General features: G+C 38.7%; 2 protein-coding genes across 2 annotated transcripts in view; both read left to right on the plus strand.

Moving 5' to 3' along the window:
• The window catches only part of PpBr36_04969 (uncharacterized protein), a gene marked incomplete at both ends in the record, with an annotated part of 2,022 nt that extends 1,490 nt beyond the window's left edge, over positions 1-532 (plus strand). The window contains 2 exons of the mRNA XM_029892127.1: positions 67-407; positions 499-532. Coding sequence (XP_029749980.1) covers positions 67-407; positions 499-532 — 375 coding nt within the window. The remainder of the gene's footprint in view (positions 1-66; positions 408-498) is intronic.
• Positions 533-1,792: 1,260 nt separating this feature from the next.
• Positions 1,793-3,400, plus strand: PpBr36_04970 (uncharacterized protein; the record flags this gene model as incomplete). Its single annotated transcript, XM_029892128.1, has 1 exon — positions 1,793-3,400. The coding sequence occupies one exon, from the start codon at positions 1,793-1,795 to the stop codon at positions 3,398-3,400; it is 1,608 nt and encodes a 535-aa protein (XP_029749156.1).
• Positions 3,401-11,056: the final 7,656 nt, after the last annotated feature.

Raw genomic sequence — 11,056 nt, forward strand, 5'->3', positions numbered from 1 at the left:
ACTTGCACATCATTCCAATCCATAATTCTGCGCAAAAGGCTAAACAGCCCATCCGTCGCAATGTAGCTCACCCGTGCCCGCCCTGAGGCTTACCTGATCCCTCCGGCCTGGGCAGACCTCGCCGAGCGTATGCGCGTGTCGGGGCTGGAGGTCACCACGCTGTCGGACGGCTACGCCGGCGCCGCCGAGGCGCTGACCATCACGTCGGCGACCATTGCGCGCTCGTACTACGAGGGCGTCATCAGGGTGACCACCACAACCAACACCACCACCAAGGACATCAAGCTGCCGCCCGGCTCGTTCTCCGTGTCAACGAGGCAGAAGAATGGCGCGCTGGCCATGGTCGCGCTCGAGCCCGAGAACATCGATTCGTATGTCTCGTTCAACATTGTGCCGGCCGAGGTTGGGTGAGTTTCTAGTCCCTCGACCCTGTTTTTATGCCGAGTGCGTCCCTGGGCGGCTTTGTAGCTCAAAAAATACTGACACGTTCGTGTTTAGGGACGAATATCCTGTCTACAGAGTCATGCAATAGTGATCAGCGGGATCTTCATCGTGCTTTTCTGTCTGGGGTATGAAGCTCATAGGAGCTAGGATATAGCTCACGGAAGTGCGGCAGCAGGGAAAGTTGGGCCTTGATTTTACTACCGGAGTATGGCAATGGCTTGCACTATATCCAAGACAAGCTCATATAAACATGGCCCACTTCTCCCAACTCAAGTGACCGAACAACCTGACTGAAGATCCCTCATCTGATTTGATAAGCCGATCGATTTCCATTCAGCGAGCGAGTCGGATAACTTGGAGCTATTTGCATACAAAGCTCCCATGCTGGAAATCGTCGGAAACCTCGGTCGACGGGCAATGAAACCCCGATTGTGGCAGCCCTCGGTGTAAACCGCGGTCTACCACTGTAGAAAGTCCAGCCGCCCTGGTCCGCAAGAACGCCACATTTCTTTTTCTACTACCAAGCAAGCTACGTAGTCGAGCTCATCCACTCGTTGTCCTCTAGACTAGTCAGTCCCCCCATTCTGCCTGGTAAAATATTTTAAAGCAGTGCCGTCGAAAATTGCCGAAACTCCCTGGGACTTTCCCCATGCCCAGTCTTGGAAAAGGAAAATAAATCAGACGGCGAAATTTCCAGGGGCATGACCAATTTCCTGGGGTTCCCCTCAAAGCCTCCATCTCGAATGTTACCAAAACCCGCCCACGCTTGGCAGTTGCTCAACGACGGTAGTGACGAACAGCCCCCAAATATACGTAATTGGCGACGGCAGTCAAACAAGCGGGACAAACCCCAGATTTTGTAAAACTTAGCCATGATTTGAGATGAAGTAACTTTGGCCACACGAAATCAAGATAAACTTTACCGATCAATCTGAATAAAATGAACGATACCGCTGCCTCGATAGTCGAGTCGATAATGGCTACCATTAAATACAAACGCTCCTGATGAGGAACCCGCATCAATCCAATCACAGCTCCAAGCAAAAGTGCGGGGATCAACGTAGTTCCGCCAGGATTCTCCACGCCAGATGCGACACCACCACCTGCGTTGACATGGCCGACCCCGCTTATTAGTGTAAAATTTGGTACCGTCAATTCATACCGCCGCGGCACTGGTTGACCGAGGAAACGAGCCGCCATTGGAGTTCTGCCGTGTTGTATGATCAAATATTTGAACAAGCCAATTCCCGCTCCAATGGATTGCTTGGCAGGGTGCAGTCTTGCACAGCAACCTCTTCTTGCCCCCATCTCGCAGCCCCAAGTCTGTCCCGCGTCCCCCTGGTCCACGATGAGATCCTCACTCTTTGCGGCATTCGTGCCAGTGGCCGTTGTGGCCCAGGATGCACCAGCGTTCCCCGAGGGATGCCTCAAGCTCGCTGGAGAGCTGAACGGCAAGCTGCCCAACACAACGGTCTGGTTTTCGGAGCCGGTCCTGGCCGGTACAAACATCACCCTGTCGGATACCGACCCCACGTGCGGCCGAACCAGCCAAAAGGTCGATGTGGACTTGTGCCGCGTTGCCATGTTCGTCACGACGTCGCCGACGTCCAACGTCAGCGTCGAGGCTTGGCTGCCCGTCGACTGGAAGGGCGACCGTTTCCTGAGCACCGGCAACGGCGGCCTGTCTGGCTGCATCCAGTACGAGGACATGGCTTATACCACCGCCAGGGGCTTCGCCACGGTCAGTGGCAACGCCGGCCACAACGGCACTTCTGGTGCGGCTTTTGGCTACAGCGACGAGGTCGTCGAGGACTTTTCGTGGAGGAGCGTGCACACCGGCGTGGTCCTCGGCAAGCAGATTGTGGAGGAGTACTACGGCCGCCCGCACCAGAAGAGCTACTACCTCGGCTGCTCAACCGGCGGTAGACAGGGCTTTAAGAGCGCCCAGGACTTCCCCGAGGACTTTGACGGCGTCGTCGCCGGCGCACCTGCATTCGCCTTCAACAACCTCAGCTCGTGGTCCGGTCACTTTTACCCGGCGACAGGAAAGCCCGGTTCGCCGACGTTCCTCAGCGTCGAGCAGTGGATGGCCGTGCAGGCCGACGTGCTGAAGCAATGCGACGGTCTTGACGGGCACAAGGACGGCATCCTCGAGGACCCGGACTTGTGCGCCTACCGCCCCGAGAACCTCATTTGCGGCAGTGGCAACAACAACAACAACAACAACAACAGCACGGCGTGCATCACCGGCACGCAGGCCGAGACGGTGCGCAAGGTGTTTGGCGGGATTTACAGCGTCGACGGTTCCCTCACGTACCCGGGCCTGCAGTACGGGGTCGACAACTCGTTTGTTTTCATCTACCTGACCGGCAACCCGTTCGTCTACTCGGCCGAGTGGTTTCAGTACGCCATATACCACAACCCCGAGTGGGACCCCGCGACGCTCGGCCCCAAGGACTACGCCGAGTCGGCCAGCCGCGACTTTGGCGGCATCAGCAGCTTCAAGGGCGACCTGTCCGGCGCGCGGGACCGCGGCGCCAAGATCCTGCACTACCACGGCCTGCAGGACCAGATCATCACGAGCACCAACAGCGCCCGCTACTACGACCACGTCTCGCGCACCATGAACCTGCCCTCGCGCGACCTCGACGCCTTCTACCGTTACTTTCGCGTGTCCGGAATGGGTCACTGCAATGGCGGCTCGGGCGCCGGGGCCATCGGCAACAGGGGCGGGGACTCGTACGTGTCGGACGATGCCGCCGACAACGTGCTGACGGCCATTGTCGACTGGGTCGAAAAGGGCGTCGCGCCCGAAACCATCACCGGCACCCGCTACCAGAACGGGACCCGCAGTTCCGGTGTGATTGAGTACAAGAGGAGGCACTGTAGGTATCCTCTGCGGAACGTGTTCAAGGGTGGAGATGCGAACGACCCGGATAGCTGGCAATGCGTGTAGATTGCATTCGTCATGTTGGGTTGCTTGTTTTGTCTACATACTAGTAGTTTTGTAGATACATTAACCGATCTCCGAAAGTAATAAAAGATGAATGGAATTATAATACTTAAGGATGCTTAGTGTTGCACCAAAAAACGCAGCCAAAAGACGAAAGCTCCCGTCTTTGACTAATGCCAGTGACTTCGGTAAATATAGCGCACTTTGTGAGGAGGTTACGAGATAGAATAAGCTTAATCTTGAACGCGGGGAAAGGTGGATCACGTATATGGCTGATGGAACGTTAAAATGGCAGATAACCGTCTGCTAGCGGGTAATAGAGATGATATATTGTTGTTGCACAATCGATTCGTTCAATCGTTAAATCGTTAAAAGTTATGAATTTAAGGTTAAGTTGTGAATTACGTGTTCGAATCCGTAGGTGCAGATTTTCGATCCGGATGTCCGGAATGCGGGGTCACGTCACTTGATTTGGCCTTATTCATGTGACTGACCTGCCGACCTATTGAGCCTAACGGCCCATTGAGCCTAACGGCCTATTGTGCTTATAAATGCGCAGAAAATCTGCGACCACAACGGGATTCGAACCCACGCACTTTAACAACGTTAATATGATATAGATTATGGTACGTGCATTATACCATTAAGCTAGATTATACATGACGTATTTTTTTTATTGTTAAAACTATAAACAAAGACATGATATATAAAGCTTTGTATATATAATAAACGCGTATACGTTTTATTGGTTATTTATTTATTTATTCGATGCAGGGAGACGAATAGAATTAGCCCGTGCTAGCCGCTATAACATAATGCAGGGTAGCTAATAAAATTAGCCCTGCGCTAGCCATGTTCACAGGTACGGGTAATATTTAATGTTTTTTGTTAAAAGCGTGGGATAATTCTATATAAATTGCCTAATTAGTACGGATCTATAACGTTATTTTTTTAATCCTATTAACAATAAGGGTTACTAACAGGGGTTTAGGCATTAGCCTAGGTGCGGCGTGGTGCTAGTTGCGCTATAAAAGCCTGTAACTACAGGGGTTTAAAGCTTATAATTGCAGGGTTTCAATGCACTGAATGCACTAAAATGGTTCACTAAATTTTGGGATTAATAAATTCGATTCATTGGTGGGGGAGACTTTGCTTTATCTCCCTTATATACTCTCCGACGTCGAAATGGGGGTCCGCACTAGTCTCAGGGCTCATCCCTAAAACCCAAAACTCCACAATTAATCCATTTCGCTCCACTTCGTGGCTCAATTGCGGTTTTGCAATGTACTTGTGGGTCCATCCAAAAAACGCTTTGGTTCAGGTCTAAGGACAACTTGTCGATTTTCGCCGTTTATAGCGGTATTTTTGGCCTTTTTTTAACCGAAACTCCTTTATTATTTTACAATTATGCATAATATTAAAAAAATAAAATATCGTTAAAAATAGCGTTTAATACCGCTATTAACAGCGATTCGATTTATTTTTTTATTTATTATAATGGCCGAATTCGATACCACCTGCCCTTAATCCGTTTATGGCGGTATTGTTTTTTCGATCTTTTTTAATATTATTTTTAATTTTTGACCAAATTTTGTAATTTTTGCACGTGGAGGGTCGTATATATTCATATATCGTTATACTAGATTTTGGTACATATATTATATTATATAAGCAGTTAAATAAGCGGATAGGCAAAGTATATACTTTTTTATATATAATTTACAATCGAAACTCGTTTATATTTTTACCAATTATGACGATAATAAAACCAAAACTTCAGAAATTCGATTACGTATGTAAACAAACGTCCAAACCCAGTCCTACTTACAATATCGGCTTTAAAAACTGTTTTATAAAAAAAATGCTAGATGTGTATTTTATCAATTCTTTTGCTTTATTTAATTAATTTTATATTACTTCTGTTTGCAGCCGAATTTTGAGGCTTTTGCACGTGGGGGGTGGCAAATATATATTTAATGTAATATCACATTTTTGTACGTATATCTAACTATATAAGCCGTTAAATATGCGGATAGGTAAAGTATATCCAATTTTATATATATTTTACAATGGAAATGCTTTTACTTTTTACCAATTCTACAATTAATAAAACCAAAATTTGAAAAAATGGATTATATATATAAATAAGCGTTAACGTAAAACCCGATTTACAATACCGGCCCTTTTTATTTTTTATATAAAAAAATGCTAAATTTGTATTTTTTTTATATTTTTTGCTTTATTTAATTAAATAAAGTTTATAACAAAAAACTTATATAAAGTTTATTAACAAATTGATTAAAGAATGTATTAAGTAAAAATATTTTCATTTTACCAATATTTGCGTAAATTATTTAATTTTTATCAAGTTGTTAATTTATATAAAAATATTAATAAAACTTTTGTTTTAATCGATAATTGCATGCACTTTAGAATATTAGGTTAACTAAGTTATAAAAACTGTAAATTAAACTAAAGTTAATATTATATACCATTATTTATAGCAAGAATTAAATATAATAAAGAATTACAAATTTTACTTAATATTTTAATATCTTTTCCAAATACAGTGGCTATAAAAACGCGGCCGGCATTCAAATAATCAACAAACTCCAATAAGTTTAACGCAAAACACTATATATTTTTATAATTTTTCTTCATTTTTTTATTCGAATATTTATTTGCATGCTTTGGGTACACTATTTTCTTTTACCATTATAATGCGAATATTTTATATATACCCGCTATAAACGGCAAAATACCATAAATTATCGGTATATTAATAAAATAATAATTAGCGATATCGCAACATTAGGTATATTATTAATAATACCGTTATAAACGGCGAAATACGACAAGATGTTAGTCTCAGGGCTCATCCCTGAAGCCCAGAGCTCCACAATTGATCCACTTCGCTCCACTTCGTGGCTCCATTGCGGTTTTGCAATGTACCTGTGGGTCCATCCAAAAAACGCTCTGGTTCAGGTCTGAGGACAACTTGTCGATTTTCGCCGTTTATGGCGGTATTTTTGGCCTTTTTTTAACCGAAACTCCTTTATTATTCCACAACCATGCATAATATTGAAAAAATAAAATATCGTTGAAAATAACGTTTAATACCGCTATTAGCAGCGATTCGATTGATTTTTTTATGTATTATAATGGCGGACTTGGATACCACCTGCCCTTAATCCGTTCATGGCGGTACTGTTTTTTCGATTTTTTTTTCGATTTTCGATTTTTTTTAATATTATTTTTAATTTTTGACCAAATTCTATACATTGTGCACGTGGAGGGTCGTATATATGTATATACCGTTATAAGGAATTTTGGTGCTTATATCAAATTATATAAGCAGTTAAATAAGCGGATAGGCAAAGTATATACTTTTTTATATATAATTTACAATGGAAACTCGTTTATATTTCTACCAGTTTTAACGATAATGAAACCAAAACTTCAGAAATTCGATTACGTATATAGACAAACGTCCAAATCCAATCGTACTTACAATATCGGCTTTGAAAACTGTTTAATAAAAACAAATGGCAAATGTGTATTTTATAAATCTTTTTGCTTTATTTAATTAATTTTATATTATTTTTCTTTTGCAGCAGAATTTTGTGGTTTTTGCACGTGGGGGGTGGCATATATATACTTAATGTAATATCACATTTTTGTACGTATACCTAATTATATAAGCCCTTAAATATGCGGATAGGTAAGGTATATCGAATTTTATATATATTTTACCATCGAAATGCTTTTACATTTTTACCAATTCTAACATTAATAAAACCAAAAATGAGAAAGTGGATTATATATATAAATAAACGTTAACGTAAAACCCGATTTGCAATACCGGCCCTTCTTATGTTTTTATATAAAAGAATGCTAAATTTGTGTTTTTTTTTGTATTTTTTGCTTTGTTTGATTGAATAAAATTTATAAAAGAAAAACTTATATAAAATCTACTAGCAAATTGATTAAGGAATATATTAAGTGAAAATATTTTCATTCTACCAATATTTGCGTAAATTATTTAATTTTTTAACAAATTGTTAATTTATATAAAAATATTAATAAAACTTTTATTTTAATCGATAATTGCATGCATTTTGCAGTATTAGGTCTACTAAGGTATAAAAACTGTAAAGGAAACCAAAATGAATATTGCATACCATTATTTAAAACAAGAATTAAATATAATAAAAAATTACAGATTTTATTTAATATTTTAATATTTTTCCAAATACAGTAGCTACAAAGACGCGGCCGGCATTCAAATATTCAGCAAACTCCAATAAACTTAACGCAAATTACTATATATTTTTATAATTTTTATTTATTTTTATATACGAATATTTAATTGCATATTATGGGTATATTATTTTCTTTTACCATTATAATGCGAATATATTGCATTTACCCGCTATAAACGGCAAAATACCACAAATTATCCTTATATTAATAAAATAATTATAAGCGATATCGTAATATTAAATATATTATTAAAAATACCGTTATAAACGGCGAAATGCGACAAATTATCGTTGGTGGTACCGCCATGAACGGCGAAATACGACAAATTGTCCTCAAACTAGAACGAGCGCGATCTTTTCGGCCAATGTAATTGGTCGAAAAGCCATATGGCTAAAAGGTACATGGAGCGTTCGGTCCCCATTGCGAAGCAGGGGGGTCTAGTCTAAGCACTGAGACTAACAAGATGTCCTTAAACTAGAACGAACGCGATCTTTTCGGCCAATATAATTGGTCGAAAAACCATGTGGCTAAAAGGTACATGGAGCGCTCGGTCCCCACTGCGAAACAGGGGGGTCTAGTCTAAACACTGAAACTAGGTCCGCACGTAGTCTCAGTGTTTAGACTAAACCCCCCTGTTTCGCAGTGGGGACCGAACGCTCCATATACTTTTTAGCCATATGGTTTTTCGACCAATTACATTGGCCGAAAAAATCGCGCTCGTTTTAGTTTAAGGACAATTTGTCGCATTTCGCCGTTTATGGCGGTACCACCAACGATAATTTGTCGCATTTCGCCGTTTATAACGGTATTTTTAATAATATATTTAATATTACGATATCGTTTATAATTATTTTATTAATATAAGGATAATTTGTGGTATTCTGCCGTTTGTAGCGGGTAAATACAATATATTCGCATTATAATGGTAAAAGAAAATAATGTACCCATAGTATGCAATTAAATATTCGTATAAAAAAATAAATAAAAATTATAAAAATATATAGTAATTTGCGTTAAATTTATTGGAGTTTGCTGAATACTTGAATGCCGGCCGCGTTTTTATAGCTACTGTATTTGGAAAGATATTAAAATATTAAATAAAATCTGTAATTTTTTATTATATTTAATTCTTGTTTTAAATAATGGTATGCAATAATTATTTTAATTTAATTTACAGCTTATATACCTTAATAAACCTAATACTGCAAAGTGCATGCAATTATCGATTGAAACAAAAGTTTTATTAATATTTTTATATAAATTAACAATTTATTAAAAAATTAAATAATTTACGCAAATATTGGTAGAATGAAAATATTTTCACTTGATATATTCCTTAATCAATTTGCTAGTAGATTTTATATAAGTTTTTCTTTATAAATTTTATTCAATTAAATAAAGCAAAAAATATAAAAAAAAACACAAATTTAGCATTTGTTTATATAAAAATATAAGAAGGGCCGGTATTGCAAATCGGGTTTTACGTTAACGTTTATTTATATATATAATCCACTTTTTCAAATTTTGGCTCTTTTAATGTTAAAATTGGTAAAAATGTAAAAGCATTTCGATAGTAAAATATATATAAAATTGGATATACCTTACCTATCCGCATATTTAAGGGCTTATATAACTAGGTATACGTACAAAAATGTGATATTATATTAAGTATATATATGCGACCCCCCACGTGCAAAAACCACAAAATTCTGCTGCAAAACAAAAATAATATAAAATTAATTAAATAAAGCAAAAAAATTTATAAAATACATATTTACCATTTGTTTTTATTAAACAGTTTTCAAAACCGATATTGTAAGTACGATTGGATTTGGACGTTTGTCTATATACGTAATCGAATCTCTGAAGTTTTGGTTTTATTATCGTTAAAACTGGTAAAAATATAAGCGAGTTTCGATTGTAAATTATATATAAAAAAGTATATACTTTGCCTATCCGCTTATTTAACTGTTAATATAATCCGATATAAGCACCAAAATTTCTTATAACGATATATATATATATATACGACCCTCCACGTGCAAAAAGTATAAAATTTGGTCAAAAATTAAAAATAATATTAAAAAAAATCGAAAATCGAAAAAAAATCGAAAAAACAGTACCGCCATGAACGGATTAAGGGCGGGCTATATCCAACTTTTAATTGGCGTACCGGGTGCAAAAAATTTTGGATTTATGAAAAAGGCCTAACAATTCCTATTTTCAACGATATTTTCTTTTTTCGATATTTTGCGTGGTTGTGGAATAATAAGGGAATATCGGTCGCAAAAAGGCCAAAAATACCGCCATAAACGGCGAAAATCGACAAATTGTCCTCAAACCTGAACGAAAGCGTTTTTTGGATGGACCCACAAATATATTGCAAAACCGCAATTGAGCCACGAAGTGGAGCGAAGCGAACGAAGTGGATCAATTGTGGAGCTCTGGGCTTCAGGGATGAGCCCTGAGACTAGTCCGCACGCCAGAAAGCGTTCCGGTACCGCACACGATTTTCCCAAAAATTAGTTTGTATAAATTGTTGAAAAAACACCCTTATTGCCATATAAACCATTTTTAGGTTCGCATTAATTTGCTAATATGTAGTTTCAGGGCTCATCCCTAAAGCCCAAAGCTCCACAATTAATCCACTCCGTTCGCTTCGCTCCATTTCGTAGCTCAATTGCGGCTTTGCAATGTACCTGTGGGTCCATCCAAAAAACGTTTTGGTTCAGGTCTGAGGACAATTTGTCGATTTTCGCCGTTTATAGCGGTATTTTTGGCCTTTTTTTAACCGAAACTCCTTTATTATTTTACAATTATGCATAATATTAAAAAAATAAAATATCGTTGAAAATAACGTTTAATACCGCTATTAGCAGCGATTTAATTTATTTTATTATTTATTATAACGGCCGAATTGGATACCACCTGCCCTTAATCCGTTTATGGCGGTACTGTTTTTTCGATTTTTTTTTCGATTTTCGATTTTTTTTAATATTATTTTTGATTTTTCACTAAATTTTATATTTTTGGCACGTGGAGGGTCGTATATATTTATAAAATATTATATTACATTTTGGTGCATATACCACATTATATAAGCAGTTAAATAAACGGAAAGGCAAAGTATATATTTTTTTATTTATAATTTACAATCGAAATTCGTTTATATTTTTACCAATTTTAACGATAATAAAACCAAAACTTCAGAAATTCGATTACGTATATAAACAAACGTCCAAACCTAGTTCTACTTATAATATCGGTTTTAAAAACTGTTTAATAAAAGAAAATGCTAAATATGTATTTTATAAATCTTTTTGCTTTATTTAATTAATTTTATATTATTTTTGTTTTGCAGCCAAATTTTGTGGTTTTTGCACGTGGGGGGTGATA

This window comes from Pyricularia pennisetigena, chromosome 6 (genome assembly GCF_004337985.1).
Source record: "Pyricularia pennisetigena strain Br36 chromosome 6, whole genome shotgun sequence".
NCBI lineage: Eukaryota > Fungi > Ascomycota > Sordariomycetes > Magnaporthales > Pyriculariaceae > Pyricularia > Pyricularia pennisetigena.